At 44.4% G+C, this 20,502-nt stretch overlaps 1 protein-coding gene across 1 annotated transcript in view; it reads left to right on the forward strand.

Annotated features, from left to right (window-relative positions):
- PIGK (phosphatidylinositol glycan anchor biosynthesis class K) overlaps nt 1-20,502 on the forward strand; it is a 382,594-nt gene that overhangs the window by 205,304 nt on the left and 156,788 nt on the right. The window contains exon 9 of the mRNA XM_078645245.1: nt 4,965-5,137. Within this exon, the coding sequence (XP_078501371.1) occupies nt 4,965-5,137 (173 nt within the window). The remainder of the gene's footprint in view (nt 1-4,964; nt 5,138-20,502) is intronic.

Below are 20,502 nucleotides of genomic sequence, written 5' to 3' on the forward strand. Positions count from 1 at the left end.
TGTTTTAGCTGTGCTAAAAGTTCTGGTGCAGACATTTCTTCAATGTCTGGATGTGGTGTGTATCCGGATAGGACCGGCCACGTTGCTACTGGTCTACCTAGTGGACCGAGCCTGGTGATGTGATTATTATGTTTTAGGGCGCCATTAAACCAGAGCAGGTGCTCTTGGTATTTGAGTGGTATTTCCACCTCCTCGAAAGGAGTGTACTCATTAGGAGGTTCCTCTATTTTGTAGTAGTGGAAGTCCTTTGTTACAGCGTTTGCTGCTGGAAAGTTTATCCATGAATAGAATACCTCTGTCTGCCGATATTCGTGTGCCTCAATTACGAATATGACTGTACCACCTCTCGGTGTCAGCCCATTTTCTATAAGTTTTAAAGTTATAGATTTCCTTATGTTGACCGGGATGAGTATTGCCTCCGGGTCAGTTTGCAGCAGAGTATTGTCAGCTGCTATGAGTTCAGCTGCTATTCTAGCTGTCTCCCTTTCTTCTTCAGTTTCTGACATTCTACTGTCAAGAAGATTTTGTTTATTTGCAGATCAGGTTTCTATGGAAACAAAGATTAGATGCACAATATTTTGGAACAGTGTATCCTTCAACGTTGAATAAACCAAGAACCATACATAGGAGTCTCCTCTTACTAAGTTTGGCGGATTTAACCTTTCACCCACTCCATACGTCTTTGGAGTATTATGGGGAAAAGGGTCTGTGTGAAAAAGCACGACTGAGTTACTCTAATGTCTTACGTTAGATTTATCGCCTATCCAAACCGTTGGGCGCCATGTAGTGTAGTTCCTATTATCCCAATAGGCTCTGCGCATTGGAATAATATCTTCAATAGTATAGACGTAGGACAGAGGTTAACTAGGTCTTCTACTGTCGATATTAGACTTAAAGTTTAATGTTTGCCAGCTAGCTCAGAGTTCACTAGAAACTTTCTCGAATAGACAAGGAGGAGTTTAACCTCCCTGGATAGACAAGAAGGGATTTAGTTTCTGACAACCATAGAACATGACAACTTTGCTCTCCCCTAATCAAGAGTGTATCTCTAGAGTCGTGTGAAAACAAAAGACAACTTATTTTACTCAGTCAGTTCAGTGCATTCTTAGTTTCACCAGATTGTAGAGAAAAGGAAGAGACGGGCGTGTTCAATAAAAAGATGTTATTTATTGATCAGTCTCTTTTCTCATACAAGAGAAATGAATCGCTATTATTGCAATACTTATTGTTAAGTAAAGTGCATACAGTAATAACAGAATTATAAAATAATACTGTAAAAGCATTGATATGGTTTCTTAGCCATATGATACTTAAAATGGATAAAATAGATACATACATATATACATTGACTAATCGTACGCAACTGGTGCTTCTAACTACGCCTACCCCAATGTACCTGACCTAAGCCTAATACGTGGGCGGGAGTAGATAAGTAGCAGTTTAAGTTAAGTTTGCTTTGCCAAGGGTCTGCTTCAAGAATTCTCTACAAAGGATGATTCAGTTCAGTACCTGGGATTTAGAAGGCTGGAGGGCTGGTATCTCTATCTCAGGTCTTGATATTCCAGCTGCCTGCGAGGGCGGCTTGGAAGCGCCGGAGCTGGATTTCTCGGCAGGAGAAAAGGCAGCGTCTCTCTCTCAGTGCGTCAGAAAGGAGGGGCAGCATCTGTGGGCTTCGCTGTCAGCTGGGCTCCTCGGCAAGTCTCGCTGCTCCAATCTTGTCACCACCTCGTGTGTTTGCTTAAGGCAATGTCGGTATTATTTATACCTGAAAGGTGCCGGGATTGACGTAAGGATGGACATAAATACGTCAATAAGGATGTCATACGAACTGGTCGTTCGCACATTCTTTACTGAAGTTCTCGGCTAAATCAAAACAGTGGCTGTGGGGATTTCCCAGGTCGTGGTAGGTTTGATTTGTTTTGAGAACACCGTATGCCTATTAGGGGGCTGGAGAAATAGTGCTTGCCTAATGAGATGGCATGCGCTATGACCTAATCAGATAACGGGCTTCTGTGCCGTTGTGTGGCTAATCAGATAACGGGTTTATGTGCAGTTGAATGGCTGCTAGTTAATTGTTAACCAGACAAGGGTCAGAAATAGGGGGATCGATACAGTACCCATAGTAAATACACCACAACTCAGCCAGCCTCCTGGGGAATCCCCAGCCCATGTCACTCTCAAACCAGACAGTCAATACTCAAACAGGCCAAGGCACACAGAAGGGTCAGACAAGAGAACATCAACTTTCTAAAAGTGCTGTTCTCAAACACAGGATTTAAAAACAACCTTTCCTAAAAGATGTGTTAATAAATTCTGAGTTCAGGGATACTAGACTCTTATGTCCTATCTTGTTCCTATGAGAAGAAATGCTGGTAGCCACTGTAGCCAGCATCCCCCATGTTATTTTATGGAGCAAGATAGCCTTACAATAGTGAAAAACGAAAATGGCTGCCATTCACTACCAGAGCATGTCACCTGCACCAGTACATGTTCTACCTTTCACATACACTGCACCCTGCCCAGGGGGGTACCTTGGGCCTTCCATAGGGGTGACTAAAGTGCACAAAAAGGGAAGGGTTTGGCCTGGTCAGTGGGGACACTGACCAGGAGGACATGGCAGTTCCTAGACTGCACACAGGCACTGCAGTGGCAGGCCTGAGACACCATTTTAGGGCTACTCATGTGGGTGGCACAATTAGTGCTGCAGGCCCATTAGTAGTATTTTTCATCACCAGACCTGGCACACCCAGTGCACTTTACTAGGGATTTCATGGCGATACAAATATGCCAATCAGGTACATCCAATCACAATACAATTTACACAGAGAGCATATGCACTTTAGCACTGATCAGCAGTGGTAAAGTGCGCAGAGTCCTATTGCCGACCGCCACGGGTCAGGAAAAATAAGGGAGGAAGAAGCAAAAAGTTTGAGGATGACCCTGCAAGAAGGGCCAGTTCCAACAACTGGCTACTGGTGAAAAAAATTATTAAAGCCCGATGGTGGCACAGTCCGCCTTCTACAAGACTGGTACCAATACCTGTCCAAAAGGATTGTTGAAAACTGTCCTAAAAGACCACTGCGCTCTGTCTGCTCGACTGCTGGATATTCCCTACACCAAATGGAAGAAGAGGGGCGATTCAGCCAGCTCGTTTCTGGCAGCCAAGTACGGAAACGAGCTCCCTCTTCCACTCAGATACATTCCAGAGAAGAATTGATTTCGAAAGCAAATGAAAACACATGAGTTCAGATTTTGGGGTGGTTGATATTCTCCTTTTTGTCCATCTGTCTTGGTGCCGGAACACTCTCGCAGCAGCTGCGTGCTGCAGAAATCTACTCATTCATTCATTGCGTTTCAAAACGTCCCCATAATACATAAGGCTCTGGCAGGACTCAACCTGTCTGTCCTAGGATTCCCATGGTGCCGTTTTGACTCAAATCTCTCTCCATTTGGATGCTAAAATACAGATCATTTGGAATCGATCACCACCATGTGCGTTTCCCAGAGGAAACTAAATTGATTTTCTAAAATGTTGTACCTAGTTAAAGAGTACCCTCTTCCTGGCCTGCTATTGTTCTGATGCGCCCTAATCTTTCTGTAGGCAAAATCTGAAACTTTGCACAAGCAGAACTAAGGGCCACCGCCTGTAACTCTCCCACGCTGAGCAGGTGTTAGTCTGCCATCCCAGCACCTCCATGTGCAGGAGCAAAGGCTGATTGGAACGTATCTTCTCCTAAAACATCAAGACCTTTCCAACTTGATCTCTTTAGATTTATGTCTTCTTGAAGGACCAGAAACATATGCTCATCAATCAACGAAGCATAATCTTGATAGGTCTGATCATGCAGCATATGGTTGTCCATTTATAAATACCATCTATATATCTCCCAAGCTCCTTACAGCATTTAAGCGCTGAGTAAATATGAGGTAGGTGCTTTCTCTTGATTGCGCAAGTTTCTACAAAGTGAACGTTTTAAATAATTACTTTAACACACTACATCTCAAGGTAGATATTATCCTCCTGAAGCGCTCTTCCCAATAGCTCAAATTCCCTCTCTCGTGGATGTCTCAGAACTCATTGGACAAGATACCACGCTTGGATTGTGGCAATCTGGAATATGTATACACTACAAGTATCAGTGTTTAAATAGTAACCCTAAGCCTGAAGCTTTACGTTTCTTTGACCAGTCTTCAAAATGTTAAACTTGTTCTTTATTGCCTATCTGCACTGTGGGGTTGATTTATACACTTATGACTCATAGGTGATATCGTACCTGTTATAATGGTTCTAACGTATCGCTACAATCAAACAATCTGGGGTAAGCACAGCTACTCACCCGCGAGGTTCTCAAGGCGTGGGAGGGAGAGGGGGGGTGGCTCCAGAGTGCTGGGTCATCCGAAGAGCCAGGTCGTGAGGTCCTTCATGAACTGGAGCAGTGTGTGGACTTGACGGAGGTGGAGGTCGTTCCAGGCCTTGGCTGCCAGGTAGGAGAAGGACTTTCCTCCCTTTCTGGTCTTGTAGATGCGTGGGACGGTGGCCAGAGAGAGGTCAGCTGATCGGAGGTGTCTATTGGGTGCGTGGAAGGAGAGGCGGTTGTTTAGGTATGCTGGTCCGATGTTGTGGAGGACTGTCTGTAATAGATTTAAGTACAAACCTGCCAACCTATCCTTAATATGGAATCCTGTTCCGCCCCACTGTGCAAAACATAACAGTGCCTTACACTAAACATAACCACCTGCTGTGGTCAAAGACTAAAAGAAGTTTGCTCAATGTTGTGAGAAAACCGTATGAGTGTGGAATATAATTAAGTACAGTATTTTTGTTACAGGTACTTAACTTAATTGAATGTTGAAAGCTTTTGAAAAGATACCTTTCGGTATTGAGCTCAAATACCACTCTGTTTGCTCTGAAATGCAACTTGTACATCCAAGCCACTCAGTTTAATGAGGCTATAACATTTCAGTTTCAGGTATGCCCAAAAAGTTTGTGTGTTTCCACCCCTGGGCATCGAACCGACCTGTTTCAGAGAGACCCGCAGAATGTTCTCATTACCGATTTCTTTGGGAGTGTTCGAAAAGTGGAACTTACTGTGGACACCATTACTCTGGATCCTAAATTAGAGCACGTAGAAAAAAGGTATTTTATCGAGCATATAATCTTTGATTCCTGCTTGTACAGCATGCCAATCTTTGTGACTTGTATTGTATTCTGATTGCATTAGAACCCAGACCCCACAGGTTGGCACTCGGACCCGCCCCCATCCAAAACCACAAATCAATACTTGACAATCAGAACTGTGGGTTAAAGAGGTCATGTTTATTACAACCCATCACACAAACATGACAATATATGAATCATACAATTTGATACGATATGGATTTAGCAAATTCAATCGCTAAGCAATATTTACATTTAAATTGACAATAACATCATAATCCATCAGCAAGTCGGACAGAACTCAATTTATATACACAAAGAATGTTGTCTATTGCTCCAGCACTAAGGGGCCTTCTGGCTCGCGTCCCTCAACTAACTGAGAACCACGCAAGGCCCAACCCACCTGTGTCCTTGAGAGGTGAGCCCCTGCCATCTGGTCCTTTTTTTTTTTTTTTTGCAGAGTTTTATATATCGCGAACTAGAACCGAACCGAATCAGTTATCAGAGCGCTTTACATAGCACCAGTTACGTTACATGAGGACACACTTACATTTTAGGCACGGGGAGATTAAGTGATTTGCCCAGAATCACAGGGGGTTTTTGGCGTCGTTACCGAGACTCGAACCCAGATCCCCAGGTCCGAGGTCCTTGTCCGCCACCTGAAGAGCCCACCCCTCCACCACCAGGCTGCCCATCGGGGCTCGTAGGAAATAACCAGAAGCCGATGCCCCATGCCCTAGTTTGTAAACTGGCGCCCTTGCCCCCAGCCGGTGTCTCCATTCTCTCTGGGGTGAGCTTACCGTCTCTCCCCCTCAGTGCTGGCCTAGGTAGTATGCAGGAGGACTCCCATAACAATGTAAAGGCAATTTATGTGGTCTCCTTATCGCCACTGTCTATTCCACATCCAACACTTCCCCAATCTCTACCTTTAGGAACGGATGGGTGGTAGATTCAGGGAGACCCCTGCATACATGGGCCGGCGCCGTAAGGAAGAGAGGGCGAGGACCAGGGCAAGTTGCCCTAAATAGGCCCACGCCCACTCCTCCCCCTCGTTGTTGCCGGCTTCGGCCTGAAGTAATGTCACAACGTTTCCCTGGAAGTGATTCCTGATGTAGTCACGCCCAGTCCATCGATGAGGCCCACAAAGGGGGCGTGGCCGGGTTCCCGGGGGGGCTGCATCCTAATTGCGCGCTAAATTATATTTGACGCTTTTCCATTACATATCGCTTACTACTCCCGATAAGGTTTTGAAGCGGTTATCGTGAGGATATCGATGTAAATTGGAGAGATGAAAATATCGTGGACGTGGGGAAGGGTATACCAACCACATATGCTCTGGCTTACTGGGTGCATTTCACTTACTCTTTCGTCTTGTTCCTACTCAGTGCGGGCCACAGTGCGTGCATCTGTGGAGCAGTATTTTTATTTGCAGAGTCCCAGCAGAAACTCTTAAGGGGGACAGCGCATGGGGCATGGAGAGGCCTGGTCCCACCGGGTATTTGTACACCTGCAGGTGAACATTAATTACATCCAAGCTTACACACAAGCATGAAGTGCATGAAAAAGTATGGGAGCCATCATCCTCAGTGTAATGGGAGAGCGGTCAGTAAGAGTGGTGGCGGGTTCAAAACACCCGCCTATAAAAAACGACAACATATTTTGTAAGTGTTACACATAATCCTTAATGAAAAATACATGCCTATTCACTAATCTGTGGGAAATGGCATTTTGACGTTATAAAACCGCAGTTGGTTAATGCAGTTACTTGGGGGAGGGAGGGTATGTCTGCCTGTCCGTCTGTCCTTCTTCCCGTTCGACCAGAGAATTGCATCCTGGTTGGTGCGGTGGGAGACAGGTGGCGAGAAAATTTGCAAAGAGACTTCACGTTTAAAATGATACAAATGCTTTCAAAATATGTTCTTTATTAAAAGACAGAGAGGGCACGGGGTGCTCACATTTTTTTGTGCCCATTAAAACGACACACTCCATAACTCACATCCTACATTATTTCTCAAAAAGAATACATATTGTTACCCTTAAAGATTGACATAACTCAATCAATTAAAACCCAAACTGGTTCCTAAGCATTCTTTACATTTGCTAATTAATCATTTGCACACATTGACATTTCTTTCGGTAGCCGCCACCCTGGCGATCAGGGTTGTTAATTCATTAGCTCTGCCCCTTCCTCTGCCTCACAACACAGGAGCCCCTTTCTTGTGGGAGACACCTCAATGTCGGCATTAAGTGTCCGGGGGGCTGTCGTTGTGAAACAACACATATATGCACTGGTTTTGGAAAATTAAAAGAACATAGGAAGCCCTCCTCCATACACCCCGCCCACTCCGACCTCTGTATTAAAAGTAGTTTATTGTTACGAGAAATAGATCTGCATACTGACATGGAATCATCGCTCCTTATTTCTTTCACCATTGATTCCTAGAGTCACGCTACAGCTCGAGCCATCCGATGAAATAATGATTTGTTATGCTCTGCTGCCACCTTTTGTTAGTTGCGAGGTAGGCATACCGCGTGCAACAGTTCTTTTGTCCACATAAAAACATGAACAGAGCTGGAAAATTCAGTATGCCAATGAATTGAAGGAGGTGAAGAAAGTCGAGACTATTTGCTAGTAGATTTGCTGTGTCCCTAATGCTTTTTATAATTTGGTTTGATAATCTTCTCTAGTCTGGCATGCAGGGTGGCTTTCTGTTATAGCCACACAGACCAGTGTCTTAAAGGAAATATAAAAACGGTTATTAGATCTTTAAGTAACCGTTTGCAGAATTCTTTGAGTGTTTTATTCTTCCGGATCGTTAACAATTATAGAAGTCCATCCATGTGTTCAACACACTTTTACATAATAGAGGGAACAATAGGAAAGCTCTGGTTGAAGCTGAAATATTGGTTCCACAGTTTTATTATGCATCAAGCAGGGAAGGATTTCTACAAAAATTCTTATAGTATGGAGTTACCACGAGGAGCAAAACCGATTATTTATTGCACTTAAAAAAAAATTCCTGCTGGGAGGAGAGGACTGGAAATAGGAGGTTAGAGATCCGTGTGAGGTAATCCCCTCACTGCAGAGAACTCATTTTAAACGAATTGTCATATGTTTCCTCACAGCAGCCCCTTCGGTGGGTGATTCAAATAAAAAAAACAAGCATTTGCAATGCAATAGGTCTCACATGTACGAGACTTTGAGCTATTGGCATTGTAAATGACAGTGCCTTAAATGTATGTGTTGTTTTTGAAACAGCTAAATAAAAGTCATTGTCATTTACATTGCCAATAGCTTAAACTCTTGAAAATGCGAAACCTATTGCATTGTAAATGCGTTTGGCGCATGTGCTATAAAAATAAAATAAAAAAGCGCTAGGAGAGTGTTTCCTGCCTGAAATAGCAGGTAGGAAAAAGCTATTTGAGAAAATAGTGCTTGGAGGCTGGAATTAAAGCCTATCGAGTAACAGCACAGGTAACAAGGGGTTTACTCATGGGAGGTTAGAAAATGAGAAAAGGTGGTACTAAGGAGGGACTACTAAGCCTATTTACCAATGAAAAACCACAGTTTATAGTGGACAATGACAAAAGCCAATGTAAAATATGGGCTATGAGTGGCGGAGCTTCAAGTCCATACCTGAATACAGCATGCCTCGCAGAGCAGCCCATGCGCTGCCCAGGCTCGACCTAAAAATTAATGCGTCTGTCTGTAATGCAACTGGTGCTCATGTAAACTGCTCTGATACCTTGGGGTCGAGTTCGCGCTATAGAAAACTACAAAAAAAAGATGTTCCTTAGGTTGAGTGATGCCTTATTATTTGGCTGGCTGGCTCAACTGGAAAGGTATTTCTTTTTGCAGGCAGGTGGTCAGGCCATCTCCACACTCAGCCGCATTCCTTGCCAGTTATTTCTATTTCACTGTGGTCAACCTGTGGCCAGTCACATTCAGTAAAAGCAGCCTCTGCAATGCTTTCAGATGTATTCATTATTGGGGCCAAAACAGCTCTCGCTGGTCTCCCTTGTTCATCCCACCAGCGTCTCTGACAGAATGCTAGTGTACACAAATTAAACCCTGTTATCTCATTGCTGTTTTGCCTATCACACATATAACCCTTAAAGCTTCAAAAAGTTGACATCCCCCTAAAGCCAGCCGATGAAAGCGATATTAATAATTTTTTATCTCGTAGGTGTACGTTTTAAAGATAAGCTCACAGCTGCGCACCGGAATGTTGCCAAATCTCTGTTTAGTATTCAACTCTCCCTCCAAATTATCAGCCCAAACTGTCTAGGAGTTTCTTATAAATAAGCAGAGCCAGGCCTCACAAACCGAGGCTTACAGAGCTACAGACTTTATCCTCCTGCGTGTCCAGATGTCTGCAGGTCAAAGCAGGTTTTACACCTGTGAGTCATGCTGCTTTAAAAGTGAGGGGAATTACCTGCATGGAATTCGAAAAAAGCAAATGCACGAAGCAAGGAAAGGGTGCAGTAGCACAGGCTGTTACTAGGTGTCCCTGTGGGTGCAATGCCTTATGTTAAACGAGGTCTGTTTATAACTCCACAGGGAAACCTAATAACAGCCTGTGGTACTGCACCCTTTCCTTGCTTTGTGGATGGGGGGAGATCCAGCTCCGAAGTTGCAAGCAAAAGAAAGTGCGGCGCTCGTTAAACTGGCGCCACACTAAAAGTTTGCATGAAATTACTATGTGAGGGAAACAAAATGAGGAATAATAAAGCAGAGAGGATGGGTGGTGGTGGTGTGGGGATGGCACTGGGTAGATTAGGTGCAGCAATGATGGGAGTGGGGGGGAATGAGAGGCAACAGATTGCCAGAGTTGGCCAACCCCCTAAAAAAAAATTGTCATCACCAAATTATAAAGCAGACCGTGTAACTACACAATTAAATGGTCCAGTCGTTATGGGCGGTTACAAATGCAGAAAATGCAGTACCAAGGCGGGGCTACTAAGCCTATTCACAAATAAAAAGCAACAATTTTGCAAGCAGAGTAACAGGAGTCAATTAAAAAGATGGGTGGGGAAATGGGCAGCTCTTCTATGCCATACTTGAATACAGCATGCCTCGCAGCGCATGTGCTGCCCAGGCTCAACGTAAAAAGGCAGCAGAAAATAGAGAAAAGTGTAATGTAGTTCCTATATCCCTAATAGGCTGTGTGCATTGGAATAATATACACTATAGATTTGACATAGGACTGAGGTCAGTATGTCTTTATTGAGTATGCTAAACTTAATTGTGTGTGTGCCAGCTAACTCAGAGGTCACTAGAAACTTTCTTGAATAAACAAGAAGGGATTAGTCTCTGACAACCGCATAAACATGACAACTTGGTTTTCCCTAGAACCGGAACAATATCTTCAGAGTCGTGGAAACAATAGATAACTATTTCACTCAGTCAATCTTGCATGCTTTGTTTCTACAGAGTTGCATAGAAATAGAGAGACGGGCGTTTCAATAAAAGGGGTTTATTGAACAGTCTTATTTCTCATGCAAGAGATATGACCTGCCACAATCGTTAGACAAACTACGAAGTATAATGCGTACAGTGTGAACAGTAATATAAAATAATACTGTAATAGCATTGTCTGTTGTGCATTACCCGAATCGAAAGTACACTTTGAATTTCCTTTGAAAATAAAAAGTAGCAAGATTTGTTTAAGACTAAAACGTGCAACATATTTCTGCTCAAAACGCGCTGCATACGGTAGAACATTATTTGTGATCGCTGGTATGTTTACATTTTCTTTTTTAACCCCATAGTTCTGGCAATCATTTTTTAGGACAGTCCTCAAGGACAGAATATTTTGATAACTTTTTTTTCTATTTATCTTAGTGCTAAAGTCGCTTGTTACTCTTTCAGTTTCAGCACTTACTTTAAAAGCTTGTCAATGTAAAATGCAGGTTCTAGGGCTTCAATTTTCTCTGAGTGCCTCTGCAAATCTCACATTATTATTTTCCTGGTGCTATTATTGAATGTGTTTTTTTTTTATTACCAATTTGTTCTTTTTATATCTCAGACTGTTTTGGACTTAGCTGTTACATCACCTAAGATGAGAGTTTTTTCATGTCCAACTGTGGGCAATGACAATTTCATTATAAAATCACTTACTTTGGTTATTAGCGTTAAACGTGTTTCCTTAACTACCAATGTTGTTTCCTTCCTTGTGCTTTAGCTTTCACTACACGTTGAGATGTTCTATTGTCTTTGTTTAATTACTTCCAAAATTTCAGAGGAGTCCACAGGTATCTTTTATTGAGACAATGAGACATTGTTCTGAAGAGAATTGTGATGGTGGTAAATAAACAGTCTTTCTGACAGAGACTTCTAACCTCAGATTCCTGACCTTTTGAACATTTCCCAGGTGTCAGACTGGATCAGTAAACTTTTGATCAGTATGTCTGCATGCCAGTTGATGGCGCCATGCGGCTCCTCCCTGACACAGTTCTGCTCCAGAATTGACATCCAGGGTCTATATAGGCAACACACCCATAAACTCCTCTATATATTGCCACCACTCATACACACTGTAAACATTTTCTGATAAGTTAACTCAAATCAAATCAATGTTTTTTTAGATAAATTATCCACAAAAGAATCACACAAATACAATTACAAAAGATCTTAAAATTATCTATAAAATCTATAGAAGTGATCATGTAACGTGGACAGTTTGTTATACTCAAGCAGGCCGCCAGATGCCAAGCTGGCATTTACTCAATTGCCATCAGGTTTTAAGGCATTATAAAATATCAGATGAGGGATAATTAAAGGGCTATTCATGGTCATATCTTAAAATGTCCAGATATAGCAGCGGTTTGCTTCTTTAAATGGCATATGAGACATAGACAGAAACTTGATGGCATAAATTCACATTACGAATAAAGTTAAAAGAAGAGAAGTCCTAGATGGGATATTCATGAAAGTACTTGCTGCTTATAGTGGTACTGCCTTTTTACGTGATTAGTGAACATCTTTTTCTTTACAAGTCACCACCTCCCTACTGACCATGACCTTGTCTGTGCAGTACCCTTCCATTAAGCCAACATGTCAGTGACCACATGCGTGACCATCACTGTGACCGTTCCTTCACTATCTGCTGGCACATTCTGTGACCGTAGTTACCCCCAGATTAATCAGTCATGTTTTGCGAGTCCTTAATAGCGAATTTTAAGGATTCGCTATTAAAGACTCGCAAAACGGGATGCATGTAGAAATCGCAATATTTTTAGCGATTTCTACTGTATCCTTATTTGCGATTCGCTAATTGCTAATCGCAAATAAGGAATGGCTTTCCCATTCATTCCTATGGACCTAAAGGCCCATAGGAATGAATGGGGAGTCATTCCTCATTTGCGATTAGCAATTAGCGAATCGCAAATAAGGAAGCAGTTTCAAGGGTGCCAGGGTGTCCAAAGGACACCCTGTTGCACCCCTGAAATGGTAATCTACACTGGTGTTGTGCACACACATGTCCCAAGGACATGTGTGTGTGTGTAACATACAACTTAGGAAAATGCACTATTTTTTTAAGAACTTTATGGAATTCCTAAACTGCACTAGTTAGGTTTGACAATGGAAAACTGTTTTGGCTATTGATACTCAAGATGCTATCCATAGCTTTAAAACGCTCTTGACACCACTCATCATGCTTTAAAGGTAGGTGTGTCCAGTGAGGCATTGCCAGACTTTTGAACTATCAACGTGGAATAAACTACACATAGAAGGAATCTAAATGGAATCCCTTTAAATAGTGGGTGTCCTCAAAATCTGACGTAGATCCCGCATTGCCGGAATACTTTGTCCAAAACTGCATTAAATTAGATGAAAAAGGTTTCACTGCCCCAGATGTTTGGTAGAGGAGGACCCCAGTTTTAACGCATTTGATGCACCCGTTGCAGGTGATGCAAAATGCAGCTACCTGTTTCGTTCTTAGTACATCCAATACTCAAGCTGTAAGTCCTCCTGTTAGTACATTTTCTGTTAGTTACACATCTTCTTCTGTGGTTCCTCTTTTCTGAAAGAGAATCGTTCACACGGTATTCCCACAGATGATTTTTCGTCATTACCCCTGCATTAATTAGCACCTGATTACTAGTGAGTAGTGGGCGAAATCCTGCTCTCTAAACAGAAGTTTACGAACTGCCTGGAAATTCTGATCTGTGCACAATTACTACATCTTCCTCGATTTCCCCTGACATATTTTGTTGACAAAAACGTGTATTTTTCGGTGGGAAACTTCTGGAAAGGCAATTCTTGCAGAATGTGATGCTGTAAACAAAAATTTCACCTGTTAGGCATCATTCCGGCCTAAAAAACCCTGATTAGGAGGTATTTATCACACTCACCAGTACCACTGGCCCTTCGACTTTCTCACTCTCTACCCTCCAGGGTCCCTCTCCAGGATGGTTCTCCGAGGCATCCTCATTCAGTTTCCAGCAAACAGATATATATCAAATGTTTTAAAAACCTAGTAATCCTCCAAGCATTGATTTTAAATGGTTCTTTTTTTGCTGGGTGGCTCCTTATTCTCCTCAGCCTTCCTTCAGTGAGGCGTTTTCATAAATACGGGCACTTCCACAAGTAATCATAATTTATGTAAGATCCTAAACTTGCAAATATGGGCAATTAAGAGGCCATATATTTGCGAAACGTCTTTGAAACTCAAAATACTTCAAAGTCAACCAGGCACTCGAAGCTGCTTTTTGATCACTGTAGTTTGCTGTAGGTTAGATTCTTGTGCCAATGTGGGTGGCTTTGCATTAAAGTAGACTTCATTGGCCTGATGGAAACCACGTCAGATAATCGATAGGATGTTTTTTTCGAAACTGATTCAGAGCAAACCTCATTATGAAATTAGAGATCTGAACCATTAGATGGCAGTGCACACTAACATTTTGAGACCGTGCTGCTTCTTTTTTTCAGTTAAGTGTAGTGTGTGGTCACGGTTCAGTGATCTTCAGTCCGTCACCGCCTCTCTTGAGGGAGCGCAAAGGGATGTACATGAGGAACCGGGCCCTGACAAGAGGTCGGGCTGAGGGTGGCTCCTGAACTCCACGAGCAGATGTTTCTTAAATGCAATCTCATTTCCTAAAGTACACAGTAAACGGAGCTTTAGAGAAGAAATCTGAGCTTCGCGCCACTTTGAGAAATGTCAGTGTTAAAAAATGCATGCTAGCTGTGAAATACATTTTTGACAAAGTGACAGGACACCATCTCTTCACCCTGGCCCAGAAATGGAATGTTCTCCGTTTTGTACCAAGTAACTCCCTGGGGGATGCCTGTAGGTTCAGCCTGTATTCATGGAGACTCCACTCCTGTGAAATGTAGTGCGGAACTTTCTCGAGAATCCTGCACATCTAATAGACATTGTCCCAGACTGGACGTGGAATGGCCGCTGTACCAATCTATCATTACTCCGCATTCTGCGTCTTCTTCCTCGTCCATACAGAGCGGACCTGCTCTTGCACCGAGATCAGAGGGTCCTTTATAAGGATTCCCAGACTGTGCGGCTGCACGTTTGGAGACTGAGTGGTGTAGTATTGCTCTGTGCAGTCTAGTGCTTGGGAGGGCGGAGCCAGGAAGGGGAACAGGAGGAGCCGGGACCGGCTGGTGGGCAGTTAGAGTAGGGACAGGGTCGAGACTGGATGTAAGATAATAAAGCTTCAGTCAAACATAAGCTGTGTCTGTGGTTATTAGTAGCACGATGCTACAACTGGCGACGAGGGTGGGATGCGCATGAATGCAGCCCACAGAACCCACAAGAGTGCCCTGTCCCGTGCAGCGCCGAAAGGAAGAAAACGCTGCTGTGTGGAGCTGCCGCCTGAGGAGATAGGCCAGCAGCAGGTGACCCTGTCCCTCCCAGTGGTGGCAACGGAGTGAAGAGGGAGCCGCAGCAACGAGCGCTGAAACGCTCGAGAGAGGTGTAGAAGCAAGCGCTGGAACGCTCAAGGAGAGTGAGACGTTCGCGCCGAAACGTGACTCCGCCGGATGCGTGTGATCCGGCGTGTGCGGAGCAAACAGAAGTCGGGAGCCCACTCCGACTCTGCCCAGTGTCCCCAAGAAGTGCAGGACTACTGCCCTGGGTGAAGAAAGCTGCCCCAAAGAAGTCCGTCGGTCAGCGCAGTCGAGCGCGGTGGAACCGGAGCTTGAACAGCCGCCGGCATCGGAAATCTCACGCCCGATGCGTGAGCCTTGGCACTGTGTCGCCGTGTGAACGCGGCAGTTGGCTCAGCAAGGCGGGAGCCCACCCCCACCCCAACCTCACCTGATTGTGGCAGTGGCTGAAGAGGAATAAATCCTGAGGTCTGCTGTCCCCTGAAGTCATCTACCGGTGAGTCCTGGGTGCTGAATGAACAGAGAAGAAGCACTGCATGCAGGTAGCAACGGCGGCCATCTTAAAGTCAGGCAGCCCTGAGGACGGACCCATTGGTTGTAGTGGGGCGGCCATCTTTGAGTCAGGCAGTGCCATGTTAAACCTTGATCAATGCAAAAGTAAGACAAACAAACAAGCACGAGTCAGTACAAGGAAGAAACAGCAGACAAGCACGGGCAAAGCCAAAAAAATAAGATAAGCCAACAAGCATAGACACATGCAAGAGCTAGATAGAAGCGATAAGTGGACACCAATAATCACGAGCAAATGCAAGGAGTACAATAAGAAAACAAACCCAAGCAAACGCAAGAGGCGTAATAAGAAAACAAGCCCATACAAAGGAAAGGGTGAAGCAAGCGCGAGCAAAGACAAGTACCAAAGCAAACTTCAGCGCCACGTGAAGACAAATAGCTACAAAAGTAGAAGAAGTCTTCTCTTGTCAACTAAGTGACTGGACAACCTGTATTAGTTTGAAACGGAACGCAAGAACCCTGACAACGTTGCCACGTATCACTGCGGAAGTACCACTGACCACGTGCAATTGGCACGCAACACCAAGGAAAGCGGGAATTCGCAGAGCCACGAGTCACGTATGGTGCAGCTGAATGGTGGCCAGTTGACCTCAGGAAATCCATATCCAACTGACAGAAACATACCGAGACAGTCGCGCCAAGGGCGGACAACAGTCAGGAGACACCCGGGAGCGGCGAACCTTACCACAATTCAAAGGAGACGACCAAGCGAAGACTAGCGGCCGATAAGGGTCAGCAAAAAAACACAAGAAGAAAGGAGGAAACAGTCCTGTGACATCGGCATGCCAACACATTCCACCATCATGTCGGTGAGAGAAGAAACACATACATCGAGCCCCTGCATTGGAGTGCCACCCCCAGTGACACAGACCAGCGACCAGAGTCTGGGTCCAGAATGGAACCGGTGGCTGGAGTCACTGGATGCATTTCTGGACGTTATCGGAGAGTGAAGAGATAGTAAACGTCTATTATTACTACTCCAATTAGTGAGTCACGAAGGCCGACGCCTGATCAGAACCTTCTCAGCAAAGGATACAGGAACATATACAAAACTCCAAAAGGCGTTATGTGCTCATTTCATCACAAAGGAAGACGTCGATCATGAACGCATTGTTTTCAATGCAGCACGGCGGGAACCAGGAGAATCCTTATCAAACTTTGTAACGCGGTTACACAAGTTGGTACGATATTGTCAATTCAACACATTCACAAACGAGGAAGCTATCCGCCTGCGGGTGATTGAGAGCTGTTCAGAACCGGACACTCAGCGCAAGATACTTCAACGGCAATTCCCGTTGAAGGAAATTGTCAGGAGGGCCAAAGCTGGAGAGCGAGCCGAAACAAGAGAATTGTCAAGAGAGTTGCACATCAATGCAAGAAGAGAAGATAAGCGAAAGGAGACCTCCCTCAGGTCAGAGCATAAGATTCAAGAGGCAACTGAAACCAGACAAAGGAAGTGCGAAGGTAGACTAGAGACAAGACAGTGGGCAAGGCAAAGTGACATAAAACACTCTGAGTCAACAATGCGAAAACAAAAGACTGGGATGATCCAGAATCATGACAGCCTCACAGACATAACCTCAGGGAGTTATTCAACTTCAAGGAGTCACTTAGCAAATGACACAAACTATTCTGAAGAAGAGTTAAGTGAGATAGCTCACAGGGATGGAACCGATGTCAGCCTACTCAACAAGTATGAAGAAAAGACAAGCTATAGAATATCGGACCAGTCATGTCAACTCTGGGAGCCGGTACACAAACACACCCGAGCAATCAGCGGGTCACCGACCTTCACAGACAAGTCCGAAGAAACATGCAGTCGCAGAAAACACCACTCTCAGGACACAGACACCAGGGCCCCCAGCGAGCCAGAAGACAAAAGAGACCTCACAAAACTGGGTGATTCACTCCGACACCAGAAAGTGAGAGGCCAGTACACTCAGGACACCCATGAAAGTGAGGGAACCAAGAGGAGACTAGTAACATCATACGAGAAGGGCAGCAACGGAAAGCCTCGGGATCAAACAACAGAAATACACGCCTGGCTTTCAGACAATCATTTCACTGAAACAGCCTGGAAAACATGGCGAGACACATACCCCAAGAAGTGTCCCACAGACAACTCTAAACCTGAGAGCCGTTTGTCACAGCCTACCAGTTCAAGAAGTGCATCAGTCCAAACACATTTGAAAGAAGGGTCTCGTAGAAAAGCAGCAAGGGATCTCTCTGATTCAGAGGACAGGTCGGTACAATCACTGAGGCCAACAGAATTAAGTGCACAACAACATACATGGCACCGATCACCTGAACGGACCTTAAACTCAGAGACTACTTCACTCACCCAAAACAGCATATTGCACGCAGATGTCTCGGAACATTTGATTACCCCGCCAAGCAACTTGTCCCGTCTGTTACAGTCATATCCGGACTTGAGGAGGGTACCGTCACCCCTGACGGGGTTTGCGAGGCTGACTCCAAGAGTTGTCAGAAAAGGGGCAGCCATATGGGGCACTACACATTGGCGTGGGAAAGGACTGTCTCATCACTCCGCCAAGGAGACAAGGTGTGCTGGCAAAGATGGGTCCGCACCGTGGAGACAAGAGGGGACGAGCACGGAACATGCCCATACTCCCATGCTCGAAGAGTTCAACATCTTCAAACGCGAGTGGGAGCAGATAGGATCAATAGAATCTGATAACTCCGTGCCCAATGAGCTCAACATTTACGAATGTGGGTGGGAGCCGAGAGGATCAATAAAACCGGCATATGAGTCCCAAAACCGATCCAAGACACTCAGCGCTCTATCCTCCAACATGCAGGATCGTGAGCACGAGAGCATTGATGCCCCTGACCGAATGGGTAAAGGAAGTGAACTTACAAGCGGATGCTTAGGAAAACATGTGTCACAATGGAGAACGGACTGCCACTGCCACGCTGAGACATCAGTAGTCACACAGCAGAACGAAACAGTGATAACTGTGGGATCTGAGAACAAGCCGTTCACGCACGATGTCTCGCGCTTTCAAGAACGCGCGCCCGTGGTCAAAGATGTTTGTGGCGAGACAACCGAAAGATCGACCAAAGACAGACCCATCACTGATTCGACCTTGCTGATGCTTGAAGACAGGACTGAGTCCGAGCTCATGCATGGAGCCACATTCCTGTGGCCCAAACAGACTGTCTGCCGACTTATGGGGCTAAGTGGACAATTGCGAACTTGGTAGAAGTTAATTTTATTTTTTTCAGAAAGGGGGAGATGTAGTATTGCTCTGTGCAGTCTAGTGCTTGGGAGGGCGGAGCCAGGAAGGGGAACAGGAGGAGCCGGGACCGGCTGGTGGGCAGATAGAGTAGGGACAGGGTCGAGACTGGATGTAAGATAATAAAGCTTCAGTCAAACCATAAGCTGTGTCTGTGGTTATTAGTAGCACGATGCTACAAGTGGTACCAGTTTGAGTACTGCCAAATCTATCTAGGCAGGTTGCTGTAACACGTGCTCAGTGGTGTGTGTGGGTAGGCAAAAACCCCTTTAAATCTCGGCATTCTGACGTTTTGCAGCTTCTGTTGACCTCCTGCATAGCTGGGCTCGGCATTGGCTACAGTTCAGGACCACGTGGTGGCCTGTCTGCATTAAAGTGCCTTCCCCACAAGCCTTCCATGTTATCTCACCACTGTGTTACAGTTTTCCAAAGCGTTTGCTTTACTTGTTCCTTCCCACTCCATTTATTATTTCTTCGAAGATTTGAATCCTTTATGAACTATCTTGATGGCACCCCCCTTTTGAGCCAAAGCTGTGTTTGCCTGGTTCGACTTTTTACATTGAAGATGGAAATAATTGCAGCGCGTATGAATTGACAATTGCACACTCTCACCATTTGTCCAACTTTCACATATTTCCCCCTGGATAAGTTAATCTTCTCATCCTTCTTACCAAAGGTGGTATATGCAGATCATATGGTTCAGTGTATTACCCTTCAACAGTTCTTCCTTCCGCCACATCCAACCAAAGAGGAGTCACCGCACAGATCCATCCCCATTGCACTAGGTCCCAAGCAGCGTCCATGGCTCTCTGAAGGCCTCATGATTGCTGACATCTGTCAGCCGAATACATGATCGTTCAGGTCTCAGGCATGGAATGACACGTACTTGCCCATGCTGCCTTGTATGACTTCTTCGGTTAACTGATACTGTTCAGCCTTACTTCACAGGCAAATAACTGAGACTGATTAATAGGGTGGGGAAACTGTATACATCATAAGAAAGCTTACTTACCTTTCGTAACAACATTTCTGATTAATAAATAATATTCTTAGATACCTCTCCGCCTTCTCTCCTCCCTGAAGTGATAGTGCTGCGATTAATAAGGTTCGAAGGTTTGGAAATGCCTTGTCTTTTTGTGTTGCTGTTGTTGCTTTACTTTTTGTTTCCTGTCTGCACATCTTGATCGGGCACGGAAAAAAGAACAGAAATTTGTGTCAGCGCATTCCTATGTGGCGGGGTCGTGGCTGTTGCTGCTTGCAGCTCTAAGGAGTAGTGCTGAAAAAAAATATACAGACCAGTCTTCGCACTCAGCTGGATATTTGTAGGTTAAGAATCTTTGCAAAGATTTTGTATCCAACCGAAAATTTGTTACCAAAATAGCCTTTTGTTTTCTCCGTCAAACAGCAGTTAAAGTGGTCGTAAGTCAAATAACCGAGATACTTTTACTAACTCCTTTGTTTCAGAAGTATTTTTTTTTGTTTAATAATTTATTAGGTTTTCAGAAAATGAAAGACATTATCAAGCAAATGAACACATTATGAATAAAATATAACAATTAATATATAAGGAAAAAGAACATGAGCAAATAAATTGAAAGAGAAAAAAGTGAAGAAAGAGAAAGAAAAAGAGGAAAGAAAGATAGAAGAGGTAGAAAAGAAAGAAAGAGAAA

Source organism: Lissotriton helveticus, chromosome 1_1, assembly GCF_964261635.1.
Source record: "Lissotriton helveticus chromosome 1_1, aLisHel1.1, whole genome shotgun sequence".
NCBI lineage: Eukaryota > Metazoa > Chordata > Amphibia > Caudata > Salamandridae > Lissotriton > Lissotriton helveticus.